Source organism: Labrus mixtus, chromosome 1, assembly GCF_963584025.1.
Source record: "Labrus mixtus chromosome 1, fLabMix1.1, whole genome shotgun sequence".
Taxonomy (NCBI): domain Eukaryota; kingdom Metazoa; phylum Chordata; class Actinopteri; order Labriformes; family Labridae; genus Labrus; species Labrus mixtus.
The window spans coordinates 10,280,768-10,307,295 of NC_083612.1; the positions used below are offsets into that span (position 1 = coordinate 10,280,768).

At 40.5% G+C, this 26,528-nt stretch overlaps 1 protein-coding gene across 1 annotated transcript in view; it reads left to right on the plus strand.

The window, feature by feature from the left end:
- The window catches only part of LOC132991998 (protein kinase C-binding protein NELL1-like), a 259,382-nt gene that overhangs the window by 199,726 nt on the left and 33,128 nt on the right, over positions 1–26,528 (plus strand). The window contains exon 14 of the mRNA XM_061061100.1: positions 3,847–3,969. Within this exon, the coding sequence (XP_060917083.1) occupies positions 3,847–3,969 (123 nt within the window). The remainder of the gene's footprint in view (positions 1–3,846; positions 3,970–26,528) is intronic.

Here is a 26,528-nt window from a genome sequence, read left to right on the forward strand (position 1 = left end):
TCTTGTAAGTGGAGGCAGCCTCAGGGTTAGGTCCTGACTGGCACTTAAAGAGACGGTTCGTACGGTTTGATATAAAAAAAAGATGCTCCAACAGTGCGACACTGCTGCTAATCCCCACTGCAGCAGCATCAAGGCTTGCTTTTAATGTATTGTTTATAATCATCCGAAATCATGTTAGATTCTAATTGAAGATGTGTTAACTGCAGCTTAATCAGATTGATAACCTCAGCAGCAAGACTTAAATCAATAAACAGGCTGCTGAAAATAAACAAATGCCATATTCATAAGCAATTACTATTTCATATTGTCATAATTATCTTCTTTTTTTAAATGTATGAATACGATAGCCCTTTTTCTTTTTCTCTAATTGCTCATTGCAGTTTAAGCAGGATTGTCGTCGCCGCAGGTCAAGTCCAGAGCAGCTTCCTTAAGATCTATCAGTACGGTTATAATTAGTAGAACATGTGGTACTTGATGTGTCACATGAGACTTTGGTGTAATCAGCATGTTGAAGCAGTCTAATGCAAAGTGGAATATAGAACTAACAAATCTAGAGCTGTCAGAAATCAGCCATTATTTTCCCATAATGTTGGTGTGTAAAACTATGAGCAAGACAACTAGAGAGACAAACTGTCAATAGATGTTTTGTGCATGAATTTTGCATGCCCAAACACAGTGTACTACTGTACAGTATGTATGCCATGTGGATAATGTAAAGCAATAAAGAGGACAATTAGTGCAGGGGTAAAAGTCCCCATCCCCATCTATCTTTGCCGTATCAAACGTTGTAAAAGTACTTCTGGATGGTTGAAGGGTTCAAACCAACAGCAATGTAGGAGTTGACAAAAAGTGAAGGGATCCTGTCATTGTTGCAGATACTTATAGGTCAATGTGTCAGCAGAATTGTGTCTTACCCTTACATTAAATAAGATATTTCATTAGTTTTATTTCTGTGTTTATTTAAGATATGATCTTCTTTGGCCGCAACAGTAGCCATGTTTCACGCTACGTTGTCTCAGTTAGCAAAGCATTGTTTCAACACTTAATATACCGTCAACAACGCCCCACTTCAGAGGCCATGTGCAGGGCTAGATTATTACAACCCGTAGGATATCCCATCAATGTAGCAGAACCCAAAACCAAGAGTTAGGACCATAGACAGTAAGTATGGGGAGAAATTGAATCAAGCTAAAAGTGTGTGTCATGTCAGTAGCATCAAAGCTGCCCTCTTTCCCGAGTCACCTTTCAGGCTTCAGGCAATGACTTTTTGATTCCAAAACCTCAAGTTTTCAATAAAGTATGCCCTAAACTTTTTCCCAAAACCTCAGCGGATGCAGCCTCGCATCAGAGTCTGGGAAGTGGAGAATATTTACCAAACATCTTGTGTTTGCTATGCAGCTTCATGCAGGCTTTCTCTGTCAAAGCAGTGGGATGAATTAATGTTTAGTAGATGGTCTCTTATTGCTGGTTAATCATGCACCTCTTGCAGCACTAAACCCTCCTCTTATTCCCTCTGGTTTCTAGCAAACAGCAAATATATAAAAACCAAGAGAGCAGTTCATGGTCCCCAGCAGGACATAAAAGACTGACCCTGAGTGTGTATCCTACACACAGCTCTGTGTAGTATATCTCTGTTCTGCTGACCTTGCACTGTTTTTTTTTTAAATCATAAAACAGACTCCGTTTTATGGCATTACAATTTATCCAGCCCATGAAGCACAATGTGGCTTTCAATTCAAGGATAAGAGGAGCAATGTCAAAATCCTGCTCGCAAGTGTTTTTGACATGACAGCAGTCGTACTCCCGGTTGTCAGCTGTAGAGAACTCAGCTGGTGTGAAGCTTTGTTTCTAAAGTGTGACTGGTTCACTTGGCATCTCTGCAGCCATCTGCAGCCAAAGCTTCTTAACAGGGAAGTATTGTCTGTTAACAATGCCAGCAAGAGGCATGCTTTGTTAGCTGCATTCATATTTGTATTGTAATGACTCTGTAGAACAGATAACTCAGCTTTAATTCAAAATTTGATATCAGATGTTTTCCTCTCTCTCGTGATCCTTAAGTTAATACAAATACACTCCCTGGCTACATTAGACGGATCAAACATGATGATCCATCATGCTTTGAATATTTAAGTTTACATTATTTTATGCACTTTATTTATTTGCAAAGGCAGAAATTAGAGGTGTCAAATGATAATTTTTTTTAAAATACAATTAATGAGCTGAATTTCAAGAGTTTATTGCAATCAATCTTATTTTTACTTGCATGTTTTAAATTCCTTTATTGTGCATTCCAGTACACAGTTTTGTACTGTACTGGCCTAAGCTAAGGGTACTTTACTAGCATGTTTGAAGAAGATCATGCTTGTATTTTGAAATAAAACAAGGAACTTCCGCTAATGTTATTGAGCGAATGTTATAACATTAACTTGTCCAAGCTAAAGTTTGAAAGCTAAACAAAAACAGCTGAAGGGAACAGTGAAAAGGTGAAATGTTTGATGTCACCAGATGGAAATTAATTTTGAATGTCATCTGAGCTGTCTGGAAGTTTTTCTTTAAGTGAAATGAGTCAATCAAAGGCTCAGTTGTGTCAGATGCTGCAATGGCTGTACAACGGTTTGCCCAAAGGGACAAAGGGATTTTAAAAAATGAAAAAAAATAATTAATGCTGACAGCGCTATTAGAAAAATATTAGCTTTTTCTCATTTCTGTAATAAAGAACAGTGGCCTTGGTTAGTATGTTTGTATAAAAATGTATTTGCCAAGCGAGTTCCTGGCATGAAACAATATCTTAAGCCTTTTTTTCCAACTTGCTTCATATTGTCTTTTCCAAAAAAAGGCTTTTAGGAGAACAAGTGTGACATCTCTGTAGCTGCCTGACAGGTTTTTTGTACCTTCTTTGAGTCCATAGTTTACATTTGTTAATATCGAGACATTGAAGGTTGTTTACCTGCAGACTAGCATTCTGGCTCTGATCAGGTTTATGAGCTATCTTGGTCATGTTTCATGTTGGATGTGGCGATCATACCTGTGTTTTCAAAGATTCAGATCATAGCTTTGAGAAACCTGAACACGCAACCTAGAGCGCTCCAGTAGAAACAGGAATATTAAGACATGTAAACACCATTTACAAGTTTCAGGGACTAAAATGGTTGTGAAATCAAGACACACTGATGATAAGAAATCTGGTTATGTTATCATCATGTAACAGGTTTTTCATGTTCCAAGTAAAGATTGTAGATCAAAACCAGGATATAAGGCTCACATCCAAGTTAATAACAAGCATGTAAAAACACTCATAAGCAGAAATATCTGTCTGGATTTATTGGTTGGAAGTTTCTGTGAAGCTGGACTTGTTTACATGATTATGTGAGTGTTAAGTGTTGATATACTTCTTGATGTTTGGCCTCAGTAGTCACAAATATCCGAGCCAACATCATTAGGCTAATTGCTGCTGATACTCAGCAATCAGTCGCACACCTGGCATGTCAGCTGTTCCTCCAAAAACCTACCATCTGATTTTTGTTTTAATATAACACTGCTAGAAAAAAAAAAGAAAAAAAACCTCGCCCTGGTTATTGAAGGAATATTTTTTAATGAACTAAATCCCTTCATATCCATTTCAACTGGTGCTTGGGAACGCTGATGTTTATAATGCTGCCTGTTGTTGGAATAAAGCTCAGCTGGGATGTTGTATTTTCAGCCAATTAGCTTGTTGACCATCTTCTCACCAGATAAAATTCTCCACTCAGAGAGAAATAAGCATTTTCATGATCTTTCACACAGCGAACACACAGATACACCCAGCCATTCTGACTGAGAAGTGTCTCTATCTTTCTCTCCCTTTAGAGCATGACGAGTGCGCCAGCGGGCTAAATTTGTGCGACGAGAACGCCATCTGCACCAACACCATCAGAGGACACCTGTGTACCTGCAAGCCGGGCTACGTGGGCAACGGCACCATCTGCAGAGGTAAGTTCAAGCCCTGGAACAGCCCCTCCAGACACACAAACACAGTCCTCCACATCCTTTGATGGTGGCTGATCCTCTGCTCCGTAACATCATGCCCGGTCTGGTTCACTCCTCCTTCACATCACCTAACCAGGCAGCAGCTGCCGCGGAGATGATGAAAATTGATTCTGGACCTCTTTCAGCCTGTTTTTTCCACATGTGTGCCTCCTCTCCCTCACTGCTCACTCTGCTCCCTGTTGACCTGTCGCCCCGCCCAGACGACTCCCCCAGATTGGCCCCACAGATGGAACGAGAAAGAGGAGAAGGGCGGGAATTGGAATAATGTTAGTTAGTGTGTTTGTGTGTTTTCTACACAGAGCACCAAAACTCTCACGATACGAAACGATTCAGGTAGATGGGAAATTGAAACACTGATTGGCTTTAGTGACACTCCGTCGTGCAGATCTGTGGCTTAAGGTGAAATGTTTGATCTATAACTGATTGTCAGCTGCACTTTTATGCATATATCTGTTCAAAGAGGTCAACAAATCATCATTACATTACCGCCGACTGGAGCTGGCAGGTAATTTCTCCGCTTTCCAAACGGACTGTTTTTGCTGTAAACAAAGCCTGCCGATACGTGATTGGCCAGTAGAGATCAGACTGCAGATGTAGTATTGAAGAAAACCAGAGCACTTCCAATCAAGACTCCCATGTCCAGATTCTACATGAAGAAATGGGCTTTAAAAGGCCTGAACCTCATGGTATACTCATGCAACATTCATATGTTTCCTTATTAAATGGCTTCTCGTCACTATACATGCACATTTCTTGCCAGTAAATATTGGCTTTTGGCCAGCTCTGGCCTGTTTTACTGGATTGCCAATTCAGAAATCGCATCTTGAATAAAGCCCATGAGGATATGTTATTGAATAACGACAGTCAATGGTCTTGAGTTTTACAACCAGAGTGACTTATTGCTGTTTTATTATACAGCAGAATGATTTCTGACTCTGGGAAAGCTGCATTGTGTTTAACAACTCCTTTATTGCACTGAACAATAAAATGAAGCGTTTTATATTTATTTTTATTACCATGAAAATCAATGGATGAGCTTGCAGTGGCATTTGTTTCTTTATTGTAGCTCTGTGACCCTAATGGAAGTGAGTATTTGTAGAGTGCTGTGTGGATGTTTACATGCCCTCTGACATTTTAAGTGTGTGTATATGCATGCACCTACAGGAGCATCAGTTTGAGACTCTATGTCCTCTCAGCCATGTACAGTGTGACCTATATTTGACTGAATATTTGCAGTGGAGCTGCCGCAGTGGGACAGCCTCTGCAGGTTTGGGGGCAGATGAAGCAGGACAGTCGCCAGCAGTCTATAGGGCTCTTATGAAGTCTGAGGAGACTCGTTAGAGAGTTGGCAGCTTCTTCAAGCCAGAGGAGTGCCACAGCTTGAGCTCTCAGATGTACAACAAACCTCACAAGGGGTCCATCATCATCATAAACACAGAAACAGGAGCATTATCCAGGGAGCTCCCATGTGCACCTGAGTGTTAACAGCCCTGTTTACACAGGATTCAGTGAAGTGAAGTGAGGGGAAACACACTGTCTTTGACTTGTTTAGTCTAAGTCTCAGTACATCTGGTTTCACAAGGCACACATTGGAGCGCAGAATAGAAAACATGGATGGATCCCTTGTGCTATCACATTCTGTTAAATACTGGATCAAGTCCATATTGGGAAATTGGTGCAATCCTCTTTTGTTATCATCGAGGTCCTGTCAGAACTGCCTCATGCAGCCATCCAGTCTGTACAACAGACCACGACCTCTTTCCTTGTATCCTTATGATATATAAATGTTAAAGCAACAATATGTAAATTCTTTAGTTTAGTTTCTGTGTTCTAACCTCTCTCTACTTTTTTTAAAAGCATCTCCAATATTTATCCTAGTTTTACCACCTGTCATGGAGCTTATTAGAAACATGCAGAGGCCTTTTAGGTCAGGTAGAATCAGTTATATCTGGACCAGTTAGCTTCCTGCCTCCATCACTACAACACCTGTTGATTTGCCTGGTAAACCGAGGGGCATCCAAAACGGCCGTGTGGGGGGTGCCTTATAGTCCAAACAAATCCAGACCATTGAGGACCAGAATCTAAACTTAGGTATGTCCTAAGGAGGACATACTGGCTGCTGCATCGTTGTCAAACATATTTTAACATTTTGGTGCTTGACCTTCATCGGACAATGTATAATACTCGAAAACCGTTTTTTAATCCTCTGTAGAAGAATCTATCCAAGCAGTCAAAGTCACAATTTAATCGAACAAAGTGTTTTGATATGCAGCCCTTCTCCTGTCTAGGGCCTCATTTGTAACTAGAGATCCCAAGAGCTTGCACAAAGCCGTTTCATGTAATTTTCATGACAGTGTGCGTATGCTTGGCTGCAGTCCAAGTGATAGGAGTATCATTACGCTTAATTAGGCTTTGATTTCCCAAACCGCTTACACATGATCTCAGTAAACGTCCAGCAAAATATGTTGCATCATGGAATATCAGTGCTGCAAAAGAGAGCCAACATCTACAGACTAGACATGATGCATGTTTGTAAATCTACTAGCAAACCAATTGATACTAAGAAATGAAGTTTAAAACCAAATATAATCTTCTGATTGTTGGTCTAAAGTGCCCTTTAGGTGTTTTAATCATCTCAGAATTAATTTAAAAGAGCGGGGGGAGAACAGGGTTAGAATTTACCCTCTAACATGTTCCACTATCATTTCTCATTCATTAAGCCATGTTCTGCCTCTCCACTGCTGTTCATCACCGTGACAACTAATAATGTTGTAATTAGAGGGACAGGACCGGGGAAAACATGTAAGTCATACCAATAATTGGCTCAGGAAAGTGTGTAATGCTCTGCTGCAGGTGGACGTCCATTCATATGTGTGTGTGCATGTGTGATGGTGAGTGAATGCAGGGGTGAAAGAGATAAATTATGGAAACAAATGTGTGAAAGTGATACAGAAGGAAAAGGCAAAGACAGGAATGGCGGACAAAGGCAAAAAAAGGAGGCGTTTCCGACTGCACAGCCCCCCTCTCTTCTCCTGTAACACAGTCATTAGGATGGGCGGCAGGTGGAAGAAAGGTCTAGGGAGAGATCAATGCAATTTGCAAAGTGCCTTCCACACAGTTTTGGCCCCCTGGATTCTCTCCAGGCTCATGCTTCACACACATCTGCACACACATTTACACATTTACACATTTACACATTTACACATTTACATGCTATATATATCATCTGTCTGTAACGCTTCCTCCATATTTTGCACTCTAGAAGTCCTGGTCAATGTGCAAATGATGGTACATTTCAGCCAGTGGGGTGGACGTCTTAAGAGTGTTTAGAATATGAATTATGGATTATAAATACATGGAAATTGTTCAACATGGTGGAAAGACGGCACGAGTGCTGGAATATGAAATCTGGGAAATGCCAAGCAGACATTACACCCTTATGTGATTGTTAAACATGTCATTCTAAAACCACATACATTGATTACAGGCTCCACTCTTCTTGGAACCATGCAGGCTACAAAAGGTTGCAAAAGCATGAGTGAGGTTGGACGCTGATGATTGGCCATAAGTTTTAAAGTCAGATGGAGTTGAAGTCGGTCAGTCAAAGTTCATCCACAAGAATCCTTTTCTTTCTGGAGCATACTCTGAACATGGTAGATCCCCCATGTTGGCTCAGGAAAAGAGCCTTTCTTCAACTCTTAAAACTCATTTTGAAGATTTTAGTCTAGTGCTGGGGATGGGCAACTTTGGTTACCAAGCAGGTCATATTGATTTTATTCTAACTACCAGATTGTTGTAATGCGGTGAAAAGAAAATGTACCAGTTTGTACGTTTTTTTTTACTTACATCTGGTTGTCCGCCTGTCTGTCTGTCTATCTGTCTCTCTGTCTGTCCCCCTGTCTGTCTGTCTATTTACAGCTCCATTTGAAATCCTTCAGGGCAGATTTGGTCATGTTTATGTTAACAATTAACGATATTTGAAATTGACTCGTAGGCCACACTGAGTGAGAAGGGGGTCACATGTGGTCCTCAGGACACCAGTTGCCAATCCCTTGTCTAGTGTTATCAATAAGAATACCAGTATCTGATTTGCCTCACATACCACCTTAAATGTGGAATCAGTGCTTTCAGTCATGCACTAATCCAATCCAATACCGTCATTTACTATCCTTGAAAATAAATTAACTTATTTTACAGGAAATCCATTCCATTTTGCTGCTCCAAAACCTCAGCCTCCCCAGGCAAGTTGTTCTGTACCACCACCATGGATTTATCATGGCTGCCGGGAGCAAGTACTGTTTTAAAGATGCCAAGAGACTGATTTCAGGTGATTACCGCGCAACAATAGCTACCAACAACAGTAGAGTGCTTGCAGAGGATTTCAAGTTTGTTGGAGCTTGAAAATAGTCAGAACTAATGAATACATCTTACAAGAGAACACCCGCCAGTCAATCAGCAATTGGTCCAATTTACCAACCAAGTTTCCCTTTTAATAACCCCCCCCCCACACACACACACACACACACACACACACACACACACATACACACTCTGTTTTGAAAAGGATCTACAAACGTTTCTTATCTTTATTAATTATTGCTACAATCAGGGAAGTGACCTCATGCTAATTAGAAACAACCATCACAATGCCAATCTCTTTAATGGACTTTTCTTGAAAAAGAAATTGGGAAAAAACTTAGGAAGATATTGGCAAATACGGTTGGCTAATTGTGATTATTAAGCAAGAATTCAGTTTGAAGGGAATCCCGAGTGTTGGCATATAGAGGGTGTGGTGTTGTGGTACAGCTGCCAAATAATTTGTATATCTTTATTGCATAAGAACCCGATTGGTACATGTTATGAAATGTTGAAATGCACGTTTAGGTATGAACAGTTTATGGTCTAGCTAATAGATGATCATCCAGTTTCTAGAAAGCACTCATGGGTGTCAATCTTTCCCACTGATGATATTTGTCAGAATCAGAATATGAATATATGGTTTTTAATAATGTCATGAAAAATCCCTACGTCTACACCTATCCTATTCTAGCCAATTAATATTATGCAAGCAGGGAGGTGGCGGAATCGGCTTCTATTTTCCCTCCCCCCTGAGATCTCATTACTGTGTGATGGCGACAGTGTTGGCCAATCGACCTGTGCCTCCCATCTCATTCGCCTCATACATCATCGCAGCCCCCTCAGGAATAAGGGAATTAGTCTGAGTGTGTCTGCAGCTCCTCAGCCTGTCCCTGCTAATGTTAATAAGGCAAAAAAAAAAAAAAGTGTGTTTAGGCAGCCTTGAGCAATAAGTCCTAGTAAACGGGACACGATGGGGTTTCAGAGCTGAAAGAGTGTGATTAACTTGCCATGTTAGAAGCTAAACAGGTGATGATTGGCCTTGAGTGACAACGGCTTATTTCCCATGCAAGCAAAAAACATTTTCAAATTCCACTGCCGCACTTCAATTGGTTTACGAAGCGAGACGATCGGTGTTGTGAAGGTATAATTTGACCTTTCCATTTGTTGTGACTCGAGGGATGATAGGGACAACTACATGTGTGGCCTTGCATACTCAATGACTTTCAAACTCTGAAACTCTAATTTTACTGCAAGATTTTAATGGAAGGAGATCCTGGTCTTCTGTTATACCTCATTAATTTGATGAATTACAGGTATTATTTTCTTATTTTCCTTCTCAGCAAGCCTGAACACTGTCTTTATCTATACCTAAATTCACCTGAGCATTTGATAAAGCTCCCTGGATAATCATCCTGTTCTGCAGACTATTCATGGACTTAAAGAGTTTAGTTATTATTAAAGTAGAGGAACATATAATACAGCAATGGAGAGAGAGTGTCCTACTTAATGTTACTAAACAGACATCATGTCTTTGATATATTACATTGCAGTATGTAGGTGTACCAATTTGTTTCTGCTCATTTTTTTATAGATGTGTAATACTAATACAAAGGCCCCAGAGGGTGGCCTCTTTTAAGAACATTTTTAGTCTGTTTTCCTTCATTCAAACATGCAGGGATGGTGAAATGCTTTATAAGGCTAAGGCAATGACAAATATGTCTGTGTCTATTTTCATACAGTTGTTGTTTCATGTGTTTTCTTTCCTAAAAGCCTAACCAGGGACGGCGACTGCAAATTAGAAGTGGCTAGAAGTCCTATATACATTGCATTGGTTGCACTTTGTTTAGATGTAACACTGCCTACATGTAGTGTCCCTGACAAATAAACTGACAAATAAGTAAAGACTTGGCATTATGTAGTATAGGCAGTATGGGTTTTACAATCCAACATTGACCTTGCACATGATTCAAACCTCAGTGTCCTTGGAGAAAGTCTTGTGCTATTGGACCTATCCATTGCCTCAGACCATTGCACAAGCTCTTATGTCTAATCCTACATTCAATGCTCCCTGTATAGGGAAGTGTCTGCTTTCCTCCATTCAAACATGTATATCTCTTCAATTAGGTTCGGAGAAGGATACATTTTTACCTTAGTGAAGGCAGTATCAGTTTTAAATGGTAAATGGACTTGAGCATGTAAAGTGCTTTTCTAGTCCTCTGATTACTCAAAGCGCTTTTAACACCAAGAGCTCATACTTACGCATTCACACCCCATCCACATACTGTACTGATGGCAGAGGCTGCTATATAAATTATCCATTTGTATAAACTAATCCCATTCACACACTGCTGACGCAGCAGCTGGAGAAATCTCAGGGTTAAGTATCATGCCCAAGGTCACTTTGACATGTCTGCAGAAGCTGGAGATTGAACCCCTGACCTTCCGGCTGGGAGAAGGCCAACTCCATACTACTGATCCACAGCCGCCGCAAACAACATTTACTGTCCAACATTGATTCTGTGCCTTACACATGTCTCTAAGACCAATATCTTCTTGGATTAGTCCTGTGTTATTTGACCCATCCATTGCCCCTGTAGTGCACCTCATGTGCACTTTGTTAACCTCTTCACTAGGTGTCCTGACTTGCCACATGCTGGACAGAAGGAGTTGGTGTCTAATGTTGTTGCAGAAGAGTGAAATTCTGCTCAAAATTATTTTTATTATAAGAACATTTTAGTGCATTACTTTTTTTTCATAAAAGTGCAACTACAGTGACGGAGAGACTGAGATTGTTGGTGCATAAAGACACAAAAAAACACAATTCTTTGTTGTTTCTATGACTGACCGTGACTGATCTGGAGATTTTCCTTGACAAGAAACGCATCAGCGCTGTTCATTTATCTAAAACTACTCCAGACAAGCAACCTTGTGTGGTCCTGTAAATAACGGCTGTCCTCTCTCATTTCACATCTCATTTCTATTACAGGAGAGTAATTACAGCTTAAATTGTTGCTACAGCAAAGCCGTGGCCCTCCGGGTGACTGCTATCAACACAATAGATCCGCCCTCTGCTGATATTATGCAAACAGACGATAGAAGGAGAAGTGCTGCTATTGTCGAGGCACACACTGTTCAGCTGTGCCGCAGCTCTGGATCGGCAACACAATTTAAAAAGACAAAAATTAAGATATTAAGTTGAAAATGATTGCATTCATTACTGCTTGAGAGATTTTCAATCCAGCTTTTTACACAGAACCTCACAAAGAAATTGCAGCATGTTAGTGCACTTGGTAAACCCTGCTTCAAATTTAACTCCATATCTGCCAAATATACACACAACCAACAGGCCTGCAGCTGGAACCCCTGCCTGCCCGCTGTGACTCGGGTGATATCAGGGTCACATATAGAAAGGCCTCTATCTCAAGAGCCTACCCTATTATACTCTATTGGTCGACTGGGCTGACTGGAAGCCAGAAGAAATGAGGGGTTAGGACTGGCTCTACCTTTACTTACTCTGTCTTCCTTTCCTTCCTCTGCCTAACCCCTGTCCTTTTGTGCTGCAATTCTCTTGGGGAAGAAAAAAGGACGGCCATTATGTCATCTCCCTCAGTGCACAATAAATAAGCCACTATAGTTGAAACGGAGCACAGCATAAGATTATAGATCAGCATTGTTCCCGCTGCCAGCCTAATGATCAGCGGCCTTTGTCGGCAGCAGAATGAGTGAGCTAATCTCGTTAATGGTCCGTTTCATTCCTTGGACTGGTTTGTACAGACAAAGGGCTTTTAAATAGAGAGGATTTGAGAAGCGAGTCTAAACAGCGGCTCCGAGGACAAAGGCATCGACTCGTGCTTTTTTTCTCATTCTGCTATCAAAGCTAATCACAGAAGAAACCGTGTTGCAACCAGCTAAACAACGAGCAGTGAAACCTAGGCTAATGTATTCTGAGACGTGGAGGGAGGGGGTTAGCTGCATGGAGGAGGAGAGGGAAATAAAAGTGGGTGGGGGTGCTTGATACAGCCTTCATTTCCCCTTACAAGTCTGAAGCATTTAATTTTCTGTTTACATAATTATTGCTCTCCTTCATTCCTCTTTGATAGGAACAACACGTTTAGCGGCCTCTCTGCCGTGTAGTTCTGGGCTGGAGGGCATAGTGTTTTACAACATTTAATTGGGTGAGAAGAGCAGTATCTGAAGCTATGATTAATTGCAAATGTGGAAGAAAAAAAAAATGTACCCGGGGAAAGAAAAAGCACTACTTGTTTTTGAAGCTTTGAAGCAATTATCATTTGAGGCAATTATTTTTTTTACTCTGAGCCCTGCTGTTAGCCATAGCGGCGGCTGTGCAGCAAAGACACAAATCCTCTCATGTGTTCAGCTCCATCCTCTCTTATGTAATGGAATATAATGCACCAGGCGAAAAAGATAGCAAGCTGTCCTCATTCCATCTTGTGCATGCTCTGGGTTTCTTTTTTTTTTTTTTTCAATTAGTGTTGTGTCAGTGATGCTTTGCAGTGTTAAATCTGTGCAAGGAACTCTCGTCTGTAACACGGAGAGGCTTGTCAGTGATGCAATGTTATACAGAAAGGATGGCAAACCATGATATCTACCATGAACTCAAGAACTGTAAAACAATAATTCTGACCTTTGCTGCAGACAGAAATGCTCAGCTTCAGTACAGTAACACACTTTTATGCCGGACTTGAAACACCAACATGTTGTCACACTCTTTGGTGTCTTTTACTGACACAGAAGGTAAAGCTTCTTCCAAATGCACATCAGTTTGGTTTAAAACTATGGTTTAAAAACGTGGGTAGGTAAAAACAAAAAAGCATCATTTTTGGATTAACATGCATCTCCCATCCAACCATCTCCAGATAAGGGTCCTGTGTTGTATCTTTTAGTTTTGCTTGGGGTTACACATTACTATTCTTTTCATTGCCCCTTGCATCTCATGCAGAAACTAGAGGTTACCTTCATGTGTTTATAAGATGCCAAGGGCTTTAACTCATCATCGGTATCTGACTGAAAAACTTCATCTGCATCTTGACTTTAGCTCTGATTCAGAGACAGGCCGAGAATGAATAGTAGTTCTGGACTTTAAGGGGCGCACTCACACTAGATCCAGTTGCCCCATACTGTGCTGAGGCATGATTGCCCCACTTCCCATTATCCCATTCCCCTGCACTCACACTGCTCCAGGACTAACCGGTCCTGAGCACGGTTTCCTCTTGTACACAACGTCGTAATACACCACATACATGGTTTTACGTGATCCTGAAGCGTGCTGAGTTTACAAGACAGGAAGGGGGGAAAAAGGGACGTGCGGTCAAGTCTGCGTCTGCAAATCGGAGAACAACACAGAGAACATGACCGCAGCTTTACTGCCTTTGTTGCTTATTTTTAGTCATTTGGTCAGATACAGCCACAACACTCCTGGATGTTCTCTTTATTGGAAGGCAGGGATCGATAATTCTTCATTTCCATGTTTTGTGCCCGTGCTTGTGCTTGCGCATCAGCAACTGTACCGTGCCGAAGCACACCTCCTCTTCCATCCAGCCATGGCCAAAGAAGTGTAGCGTGCTTGAGCCCGGATTGGAGCACCCATCATCAAACAAACTTTACTTTGGGGGGATCAAATGTGCTTGGGCATTGTACAAGTTGCCTAGTTCGAGTGCGCCCTCAGACTCAGTCTGGCCCACTAAATGTTCCAGTTTGACAAAACAGCAGTATAAAGATTTTGCAACCAAACTAAGTTATGAAATGGTCTACAATGGTGTTGTGGTCCTTATTTTACAATGTTAAGCACTAAGTTATCAATGACTTTGTTGCTTTATGGATGACAATGAAAATCTAAAATGACTGTCAATACGTCCTTTTCATTTCCTTGGCAGCAGTTGTCCAAAATGGCCATCAATGGATCCTAGGTAGCCTGTTCAGCATTGATTATGTGATAGATCTTATAGGCTGATATGGTTTTGGTTATTAGTCGTCAACCCAGCCTACAGGGATGTCTCCCCATTGGGCAGTCGCACTATGCTCTGATGATAGTTAAACATAGCTTTACTATCCCCAAAGGGCAATTTGTTACAGGCAGCACTAACAACATAAATAACAAGAATTGAATATATTCAAGCAAATAGAAGTGTTCTGAAATCACATTCAGATATTCCACAAGTGGATGGCTGCAGGGACACATTCCAGATTTAAGATTTAAGCCTAAATCTTAAATCTGGGACTAGCCCCAGATTTAAGATTTAGGCTTCATTTAAAAAGACTTTAAAATGTCTCTGTCACTGTTTCTAATAGTAATCACCAGGTATGGTGTCTGAGTCTGTTTGAAGGGAGAGTAATGAAACAGAGAATTTAATGGCTCAAAAGCTTCTCAGGAAGAATGCTTTTAAATTCTTAAGTCTGGTTATGCTAAGTACTCATATTATCTGTGATTTTATGGTTTCATTGGCCTTTTTTCTCTTGTGCTCCTTTTTATCTCCACTTATGCAAAAGTGAGGTAGGAAGAGGTTCAAGGGTTCAAGCATGCTTTAACTTCACTGGAACGGTAGAGATTCAGCAATTGAGATGTAAGATATCATTGTTGTCCCCAACTCTTTGAACTTGTAATCTCTTCATTTGAAGCCACGTGTTGTCCCTGATCACAGACGGTTGACAGCTTTTTTAACAACAGACTTTTTTGCCATGTCAGACGGATACATTTAAAGGATCATTAGTGTCCTGTATGCTACAGAAATTATTAAAACATTACATTTTCTGTAACCCATAATTGTTTTGGTTTGTCCCCTTTCATTCCCATGTATTCCTCATATTTCCCATGGGGACCCTCTGAAAGGCTGGGAACGCCCGACCTCTTGTCTGAAGAGATGATTTGTAGTCCAGAGTTTGTTTTATGATCGTCTTGTGGAGATTTATATGCATGCTGGATTGTGCCTGGTTGGAGCTAAGGGTTGTGCAAGGACACAGCAAGCGCCATTGTTGACTCTGATTGGCTGAGACAGCTGTCTCTCTTGCAAATGCACCCTGAGTACCTAAGTAGATCCCTTCTTTCAACATTAATAGCTTTCTCATGGAATAATTATTTGGAAAGTTGTCACCCACAGATACCATCCAGGCTCATTATTGAGACCTCTTCCTTTATTTTTCCATTTCACTTACCATTGTTGTAAGCCTGCATTTAGTGACAATTAGACAAACAGCCTATTAAAGCACCTTCACTTCGGGTTTAACACGAAGCCTCTGGTAATTATTGCGTTGGAACACATAATCTGAAATGGGCTGTGCATCTCATGTAAATTCCACAGACCTTAGGGTTAGGATTTGGTCAATTTGGAAAATTATCCAAGACATAACAAAATTTTCTGTCATTGTTGTACCACTAGATGTTTTGTGTGCGTTCAGGGGATCATGTCCATCCTTGGAGGGATGTGGTGATATTAGTTTTCAATGGGCGAGAAGCGGGATCCACCATGAACAGGCAGTAATCTACTATTTATATCTACAGAAATGTTATAGCTTCAGGGTTTGCTCATGTTTTGTAAAAGTGAATAAAAAAAGCTGGCAACGTTCACCTGATATTCTTGCCTTAATAAGAACAAGTGTAAAACTCTGAATATGTTTGTGTATGGTAAAAAAAAAGGTATCATTTAGCTTCAGATAAAGTTGTGCTCAGAATCTCATATTAACTTAATATCTCTAGATGCCTTCTCCTTAATTCAATCAAATCTTAAGAAAACTAATTTTCCTCAGAAGCAAATGTGTCGCCCTTGCTCTCAAAATTAGACAAAATATAATTTCCAAGCCGCACTCAAAGCAAAAATAAATTCACCTTGTACATAGCTGCGGTAGAGAAATCTCTGCTTTCAAACACAGATGGGGTTTTGACTGGGACTGAAAAGCACAAAGCCCAGAGGCTCCAAAGCTCCAAAACACTTTAGTTCAGATCTGTGGGCCCTGACTGATTTATGGCAGGCTGCAGGCTGCTCACACACAAACACACACACACCGACACACACAGAGGCACACACATAAATAACAGAGAGACAAGTAGAGGAAAGAATTGACTCGGAAAATGCCTTGAAACTTGAGCTGGTGTAGTCCAATAATGTTTACTCTCAGTCACTGTAGGGGATGTTTCCCTAAAATGTGGCCCTGTTACTTATTACATTTTATTCCAGACTTGTAATGAGAGTATCCACATCACACTTCTTTCAATTTGCTTTATGAAGGACAACACATAAGGTGACACTTTCATCTGAGACTTCATTGTCATTTCACTAAAAAATAAGAGGTTTACTTGTTTATTCAAGCTTTTAAACTTGACCTTATTGAAACTTTTTGACCTCAATATTTGAGACTTCAAAAACAGGAAAGTTCACTTCTTAAGAAAGAGAGAGGCTTTAAGGGTCATTTGCCGTAACAAATGGACAAATCTTAGAACATACATCTAATTCTTATGATATTTTTTTCCATTATTAATATCTCAATCTACTAAGAATTTATCACATTTTTAGTTTTGTGGATCAAGTTGGTCCAGTCTGAATGTTACCAGTGGGTTTCTGAGGTGGTGGCTCCACATTCAGACATGGATGATTATGGACTTGGTTTATTAGTTTAGTTTTAATAGTTAATTTGTCTTGTCCCTGCTGCTGTCACATCCCTTCTTTCATCCGGGGAGCTGTGGATCATTTGGTCGAGGCTCCTTCAGCCAAATGTCCGGTGTGTCCTTGGGCAATATATTCAACCCCAAGTTGCTCCTGCTGCTTTGGCAGCAGCGTATGAATGTGTATGAATTGGATTACTTAATACTGATGGCAACTTCTGCCTTTTACATAGCAGCCTCTGCCATCACTGTGTGAATGGGTGTGAATGTGTAGGTGTGACATGCGGTGTAAAAGTGCTTTGAGTAGTCTTAAGCCTAATTAAAGCACTACACAAGCTTAAGTCAATTTACCATATCCTCTACACTGCCCCTACTAGTCATGTGCATACTGTCTTTTTTGCATCCGTGCCGCCTTAATTTTTGAGGACAGTCACCGCTGACACTGCAAACATATGTAGGGAAGCGATCACGCATATGCATACGCTTAGCTTAAAGCAAGTATATCTCCACCTTTACTGGTTCTAATCTGTCATAATGTAAACAAATATTGGATAAATAAAAGCAGGACTAGTGTAAGCCTACTTTACAAACTGACTCTACAGGGAACATTATGCCTTTCTTTTTGTATCCCCTAGAGCAACACATTTATAGGAACTTTAGTTCTCAAAACTTTGACTATGATGGTTCCTCAAATAAAAGTGGGACAAAGAATAATAGAAACACTTGCAAAATCCATTTTTTGTTCATTCTCAGTATTTTTCTGACAGCACTAATGTTCATAATATCTCACGGATGTGGTTTAATATTCCTGCAACTCTGGCACTCTCATCCATCCATTCATATGCAAAAATCTTCAGTGTGATGAAAGCCTGCTGACATATATATACAGGGTGCTGACAGCAAACCAGTCATAGGAAAATAAAAATAACTGATGTATACAGTATACTGACAAATATATCCACTGCAGACTAAACCTGCCAACTTATAGTTAGTGTGTCATTCAGGAAGTGCCACATCCGAGCAGATGATGTCATCAGCCTTTTATACAGCTGTGATATCAGTGTGTTATTTGGGATGCATTTATGTGTGTGTGTGTGTGTGTGTGTTAATTAGAATCTGATATCATGGTTTCTTCAGCTAATTAGTGCAGTGTTTCTGCCAACAGGAAATTTGGAGGGACACACAGGCACACAGACACTGACTAGAGAGACACAGAGAGAGAGAGACTTAATGAAAGCTTGAGCCAGATAAATGTGTTTGCAACCAAAAATGCAGCAAAAATTAGAAGGCACAGAAAATTATCTAAAATTGTATTATATTGATTTTATCTTAACATTGTCAATGGTTTATAAAAGTGGAGAAAAAAATAAAGAAATGTAAATGATCCAGAGAAAAAGAAATAGACAGTGAAAATTTACAGATAAGCATGATCAGTCATCATGCAAATATTTTTTTCATTTTTTCCCCCATAAAAGAAATCCACAACATAAACTTTTTGGCCAAATCGGCACCATAAAATCAAATTTACATCATGACAGCGGCGGTTTGAGAAAACAGTGTCGCCAGCTGCCTACCTGTGTGTGTTTTAGTAATGGATTCAGAAAGGAGGAGTCGCTCTCGGTTATGAAAGCTCCTCACATCCAGCTGCCAAGGACGTCCCAGCTCCTCCCATCCCCGCCGCTCCGATAGGTTCATGCCCCCGCGACTCTTCCACAGATGAAAACAGATAAAATCATCCAGAGGTGGCGTGAACAGCCAGCTAATGTTCGCCACACTCAATCTGATTCAATCCAAAGAAAGTGTGAGATAAATAAATATTTTTATCTTTTAAATATATTTTCAGTTGTTTCTTTGAAAATGATTTTTTACATAAAACACAAAAAACCTCCCCGAACAAAGAAACTGTCTTAGCTTTTTTTTTAGTTTTTTTGTTTCTATTTATGCACAGTCCTGCAATGACTCATTTTATTATAAACTCATATTCTCCAAACTAATTTAATGTACATTTTTCAACTTAATTTGCTCTTCAGCTGCCAACATTTTCAAGCACAAACTGTAGCATTTATATACAATCAATCTCCCACACAGACATGCTGAAATGTATTCTAGCTTTATGTTATTGTCAACTGAATAATGAAGAAGAAGAATTCAAGTCAGACTTAAAAGTTCATTGACCCTAAACATAAACCTTATCAAATAAAACTTTATTTCAAGGTATTTATATATTTCTTTTGGCAAGAGGAAATGGAAACAATCTTCAAACACAACGTCACCATCTGTTCTGTGCATAGATGTTTATTTACACATAAAGTAGAAACACCACATGCACATTTAGTCAGTGTGGAGTGGAGTTAGCATGTATAGGAATGTAAGTCCAATATCTAAACTCTTCTTCTAGCTATTGTAACAGCTGAAATTGTGGAATATACCTTTAAGACACACTGAGATGCTAAATTACCAGGGGAGTGGTGTCACTAGATGGTGCCTTGTATTTAGCCTTGAAGTTCGTTTGAGCAGCGCTTCTGCCATGGACGGATACATGTTACCGAGCTCCTGCTTTCCTATTGCCTCTGAACTCAACAGTGATCTGAGGGTTTCTTGTGGACACTGTTTTTGCTCATGTATGATGGAATAGTAGCCGTATAACCGGGTTTTGTAAGGTTGATGTGTAGTTTGTCTTAAACAAAAAGCATTGTGGAGTTTGCGATTAGCTGACGAAACACTGAAATGTCGTCAGCTTTGCTAGTCGGCACAATAAGTACTAATCCATAAAACCATTTTTCCAATGCTGGGTCCAGGCTCCCAAAGGGGGGCTCCAAAGATGCTCTGGGGTTGTTAAAATTAGAGAAATGGATGGAAACCATTATAGCTTACACCACTTTATTATTTTTCTCAATTCAGGCCCGTCAAATGTTGTGACTTAGCAGCTGCCCGCCACTAGACAGGGTTGTATCTCCTATTAATGGCTACTGCCATAACGCTCTACTACCTGGACGTAGACCAGCACTGGGACAGATTGCATCTTGTCCAACATCTGGACATTTGGAAGGATGTTGCTCTAGAAAATGGAGATTATGTTATTTGGGCTGTGTCAGGGTAAATCCTGTGTTTTGCTGTAATTTAGCTCCATTTTGACTGTTTTCGAGTGTTGTCTTGACTTTGGTCTAGCTAACTAAGCTTAATTGAAATATGCGTTCAACCGACTTTGAGATGAATCTCCTAAGAACATCAGTAGTTGAAACTGATCACAAAAAATGTGGGCCATCTTTGCCAAATTAGGCAATATAGTAAGACAACATAATTTCAGTGAAAAAAAATATTTTTCTTGTTTTTAATTATGTCATTGTATACTCAGTAATCATGGGAATGATAAGTATTTATTGCCATGTAAGCCTTGCACTCGCTCTCTATGTAACATCAAATGTAATCCAGCAACACCAATAGATTTTACAGCCGCAAAGATTGGCCAGTAATGCCAGTAAAAACGGCCTTAAATCATTCAACACAACAATAAAGATGCAGTAATAGGTCCTGTACTCATTCCTGGAATGACTTTGTAATGTGAAGACATCCACACGGGTCTATCTGCTGATCCCTCGCGCGCTATGGTAGCACTCCAGCCCTCTAGCCTGGAGCTGTTTGAAATGTGTGGAGGTTCGTTCCAGAGCGAGAAATCTCTGAAAGCACCTGGTAGAATTAATTGTCTTGTCAGCGGTATTGATCAACCACCCTTTCAACCCTCTGCAGATACATTATGGCAGTAAAAATCTCCCTTAATGCGTCTTTAATCCATGCCGACCGCCTGGCCCGGTTCCTTATTGTCTTGTAAGTGCGGTCATTATCTGTGATGTTCGGTGAATGCCCAACAGAGAGTACAGCCAAGGGTGAACTGCCTCTACTCTGATGCATAACAAAGTGAGGCATTTGTATGAGCAAATGGGATGGTGTTAAGTATTTCTTTAACTGAGTTTCTGGCCTGATCAGCTCTTCCTCGCAGGCTGACAGTGGACATCTAACTCTGCATTTGAGCCGGCTGCTGTGCATTCATTAGCGGGGAGGTTTGGCAGATACAGATACACTGCAGAGAGAGACGAGCGGGAAAGGCCTCTTCCGTCCTGTGGGAGTGAAAGATGGAAGGGAACAAGGGCTTTAGAGTCCATTATCGTGAAAAGCCCCTCTGTTCTTCTGTCAGAGCTATTGACTCTGTGCTCAGAAGCGCTCTGTGATGTGTTTTATTGTATTTAAAAGCAGCAGTAATTGATTTTTGCTTTGTCTACTGTGGGTTATTGAGAGCTTGTTGCTGCAGCTGGAGTTAGGGTTGGTGAGACTGACTGGCTGGATAGAAACATGTCAGCAGTGCTTAAATGCTACTCAGATGTGAAGCCATACAATCCAAACGGACTCTGCCCTCCGTTACGGCTGTCACTATCTTCAAAGGGAACTGTCCTTCAGGTAGTACAGAGCATAACCAGCCAAACCGTCTGAGCCAGACTGTATAATATCAGAAATACCCCTAATATCATTGCTGTCTTTTTCTGTCCGTAATGGTCTTGATTGATTACTGAATGACACCTCCACACACTTCTTGTGCATGGTCATCATACATAATTAGGTTAAGCATGGAATTAAAAGACTTGTAGCCTTTCTTTATTTTCTTGTTTTTATTTAACCAGGTTGGTCCCATTGAGGTTAAGAACCCCTTTTTCAAGGGAGACCTGGTCAAGACAGGCAGCAGCAAAAACACAAAGTACAATACTAAGTACAATTTACAATACAATTAATGTTGCATTAAAAATAGAACCATCTATGAGCCTTATGGTTTTGCACAGCTAGACCTATACCTTTGCTTGGGCCGCTCCACTGCTAGGATGCAGCCTTGCTTGCAAGAAGTGGAGGAAGTGTTTGTTGGTGGCGCTCTGCATTGGTAAAAGTGGGGCCTGGCATTAAGTGGCTATAATACAAGAAAGCCTCATAAAACATAAAAAAAAAAAAACATAAAGATGTTTGAGACACATGGAAAGAATAAATGTTTGCCTTCTTGTACAATTCATAATTTCAGCTTGTATCTCTGGGTTGTTGTTAACATTGCAGCAATTATTTTAAGAATTCAACTAACTTACTAGATAGGTCAGGGGAAGGAGAGCACCATTAAGTACAGCCACCCAATGGCAGGTCAATGGCCAAAGTCTACATCCTGTAAGTCAGACAAGTAGAAACACAAAGCGTAATTGTTTTACGAGATAAGCATTATTATTTTTTTAAGTTCCAGGAAGATGTGTAAAAGCATAATCATGGCCAATTCATGTGAGACTGATCTATTAAATGTGTCATAAAAGCATCTGCTAAAAGAGGATAACAATCTCTGAGGCTTCATCACTTTGATTGATACATCCTCAGGTAGATTACTTCAAAAGATGATCTAATTCAAAAGAAATATCCCATCTGTCACTGTTTTCCCAAATTGGCAGCCATGCATTTTGCTTTCTAAATGTGGAAAAGAGGCGAAACATCCTTTGGATCACACAGCGAATTGGATGTTTTTCATCCAGGTGATGAGAAGAGAAGATTTAGTGAGTATCAGAGCAGTGGTAATTGTTCATTAATTGTTCCCTTTTTGTTAATTCCCAGAGTTTACCGTTAAGGGAAACAAGAGCTGACCACTGTAACCTTGATGTGGTGGTACATTAAGACACTAATTGAGTGATCCTAGCATATTAAGCCTGCCATGTCCTCCAACATTACGGCCAATTCTTTGCAAAAATGCTGCTTAATTCCTGCAATTTCAACTTTGTTGGAGATAATTTAATCTTCAGGAATAACAAAGTCTTGATGCAGGACACAGAGCCCTTATTATTATTACAGTGATGTTCTAAGGAATTGAAAAGCTTGTTTTCTCTCTTTTCATTCATATTTGAATTTACAGAATATCCATCGGCTTCCTCTGTGATATCCCCGCTCTTAATTCTGGGATGGATCCTTGGACACCCAATGACCGTGAATGTGGCTGTTAGTAACAGCACCGAGTGGAATGATTCCATTCTCGCCACCCACTGGAAAGCAATCTAGGCCCATAATGGGAAACTCAAATAGCAAATCTGTGGGTATAAGCATGTCACGGGAAGTCACGAGTCAGCAACAGGCTCAGTTAAGCAGCAAGCTAGTTTAGCTGGAGGTCACAGGAAGGAGGCCAATGAACGCGTGCCAGTCGCCCCCAGAACAGGCTATTTGTCGCTGTAGCGGGGGTCCTCATATTATTATATGGAGATGGAGCAGAGGACGGAAATGGACAGCCGTAATGGGAAGAAAATTGCGAATAACAGTTGATACAAGACATACAAAGAGCTGTAGAAGACGGAGGCAGCAGGCGCAGTCTTGGTGGGATTCTTTGTAAAAGTCTGTGGTGAGATTAAAGAGTTTGGGGAGGTGAGATATATTTCTCTGCAACACTAGAGCGAGATAGCATCCTACAGCATCTGGCTCCGGTTTGAAGGAAGAAAACATGAAGATATAATCCTAAAACCACAGGAGAGAAAAAATAAATAGAATACACTGCAGATACACCCGCCTCTTTTGACTTTGTATTCCATCATAATGTGAAGAAAAAAAAATGCTTCATTGTTTTTAACAGCAGCAAAACCTCGGAAAAAAATCCCCACTCGACTTTACACTCTCAAAGGTCGAGCAAAGAGATTTTTATCTTGTTGTCACTGTCTACTCCTCATCTCTACTTGAATTGGTGAATGTGAACCAAATCGCTATCAGGTAGACAATAAAGCACACCATAGCCAGAGTTTACCTGCAGGCTTGTCAACTGCAAGTACAACTATGACTTGTATGACATCAGGTCTTTGCCACTGTGACCTTAGTTTGGATGAACCAGCCACCACCATCAGACTGTGTCATCCCCACAACCATCACCGTCCTCATTCATGCACGGCCTGCTCAGACCTCCACCTTAGCCATGGGCGGTTCTGGGCAGGGGCCAACAGGGGCCAGTGCCCCTGTAACGCTGAGCTTGGTCCCCCCCTGTGGCCGCCCCTCCAAAAGGAAGAGCCCCCCTAATAACACATACACAGTATTTGACTCAACAACCGGACTCACAATCTAGTATTAAATTGAAACAAATATAAGTCATGGTATTTTATGTTGTGGTATTTAATGATGTGCGTTATTATTTGGCATAATATTTATATATTTTTAAAGCGATCATCTTTGTCTATTTTTCACCTGGGTTTTATATTCCCCTCTGACAAAACATCTGGCCCAAATTTGGCCCCCTCAGTAAAAGTGGTCTAGAACCGCCACTGACCTTAGCGGCAAGTAAGTGTGGACAACAGGAAGGAGCAATCCCAACTAATCTTATGCCCGCAAAAACACTTGTGTATTAGCCATTTTTGTATTTTGTAAGTTTACACCTCACCACTCTATAGCAGGTAGAGTATGTCAATTAAAGTCACACCGCCAACTAGTGGCCTGGCATGTATACTACAGGGTTTTAAGTTGTTTTTGATCCATGTGCATGGCGGTTCTTATCAAAATATCGTGGTCTGAAGGCGGATCTATTTTTAAAAAGGGCAACAAGAAATGATTTTGTTTTCAGTGGATCGTTTTTGTGTGAACGTGGCCGTACTGCATGAACTTGTGAGAGAAAGAGTGAATTCTGAAGTGTACTGTAAAGTGCCTTTAAGTGGTATGAAGGCTAGAAGAGGTGCTCTGTAAGTGCAGGTTATCATATAAAACAAGTGTCATTGCACAGCTACAGGCTTTATATCTGTGAGCAGCATTGTTTTTGTTTTTCAGAGCAGATACGTCAACGCTAATGGTATGAATTCAAACTCACATAACATTTTTCTTCCATTCTGTCGTGAATAAAATACTGGAGGCAACTGGAAATACGGGGTTGTCTTTGGATATGAAAGTTGTGTTGCCAGCAGCATAGATTTTTTTTTTTTAATTATTATTATTGGGGGTCGTGGAGTACATACCCAGTGAGAACTCCCCCCCGTCTTTGGGAGTCATTTGTTTGACAGGCAGGCTACATTATGCTGATGGTGGTGAAATGATAATTAGAGCTGGAGATAGATTGAGTCAATATAAGTGTAATTAATTTTTAGTGTGAGGTTTATTAGTACAGAGGCAATCAGGCTGCTAATGAGGGCCTGATAGAACTTCTTAAATAGTGGAACCAGTCAAATTAATAGCTCTAATAGCTTCTGGCATGGGACTCTGATTTTATTTATTGCACTTCAGCATTCGTTTGTATATTTAACACTTTTTTTTGTAAACAACAGAGTGATCATTTACACAGATAATTGATGTTTCTTTGGATTCATAAACCACTGGGAGACAATCTACCGCACATACATTACACACACCCGCAGATATTGAACTCACACACACTGGATGTATAAATAGATTTCTCAGCCCATTAAGGCTCATCTGTCAAATCTTGTCGCTAATTAAGCTTAGAAATACTCAAGTAATTTCTATTTAATGAACTTGCTCAATTAAGTCTGCCCTCTTTTTTTTTGTTTAATCCTCCTCCCTTTAAACACTGGCTGAATTCTCTCCCGCTCTCTGGCGCTCTCTGCACTCGCTCTTCCTTTTGTTCTGAGCAGTGAATCTCTCCGCCCGCTCTCCTCAACCTGCCCCTTCTCCTTTTGTGTGTTTGTCTCAGCCATGTCGAGGCATCGCACCATGTACACACACAGAGAACAAATCACAGTCATTTGGACTGTCAGCCTGCTTCCAGTGGAAGGTGCAGGGATGGTTGTACACAGATTCTCCCAATCTGACGGATGATGATGGGTAATTACTAAATATGGCACATCAGAGTAGGATAGTTGACCTTATTTTCAATAAATGTCAACTCCTGGACAGGTGTAAAATAATGTATGTTTTATTTAAAGGATCAACTCCTGCAAACGCTCCTCACAGACACAGTGACGTCAAAGATTCATAGCATTTATCACATGTTGCCAGCTATTTCTTCTTCTCCAAGAGCAGTTTGTAGTTATTACTTGGTGCTGATCTTGGAAACTATCCACTCAGTTGTCCAAAAACAGTTTGGCCTCTGGGAAAAACAGCTGATCTTTGGTATTTTAGTGTTGCCAGCTGTTAAAGATAAAGGATATCCAGACACGACCTATTTTCAGAGATCTGTTCATTGACTTTGATTACAGCTAAATATTAGAAAACTGCTTATTGGTTCTGCAGCCTGTCCAGCTGCACGAGCGTGAGCGAGCGTCAGGGAAACAATTGTTTCCTATTGGAGTGTCCTAGCAGCGTGAAGCCATTTATAACGCTTGCACGGTGTAAGGCGCATCGACAGATTCTGCAGTATTATTCAGAATCTGTAAATACAGATTTTTGTTTTAGTGCAGTCATGTTTCTTTAACACATTTTTTCCCGCTCCAGCTGCATAGCCAGTAATGGACCTATAGGCGGCTCTGCCGGAGAGTAAAAAAAAACACAATTTGTCACAGATAAATTGAAAAAAAAAATGTATATGAACTACATTTGTTTGATC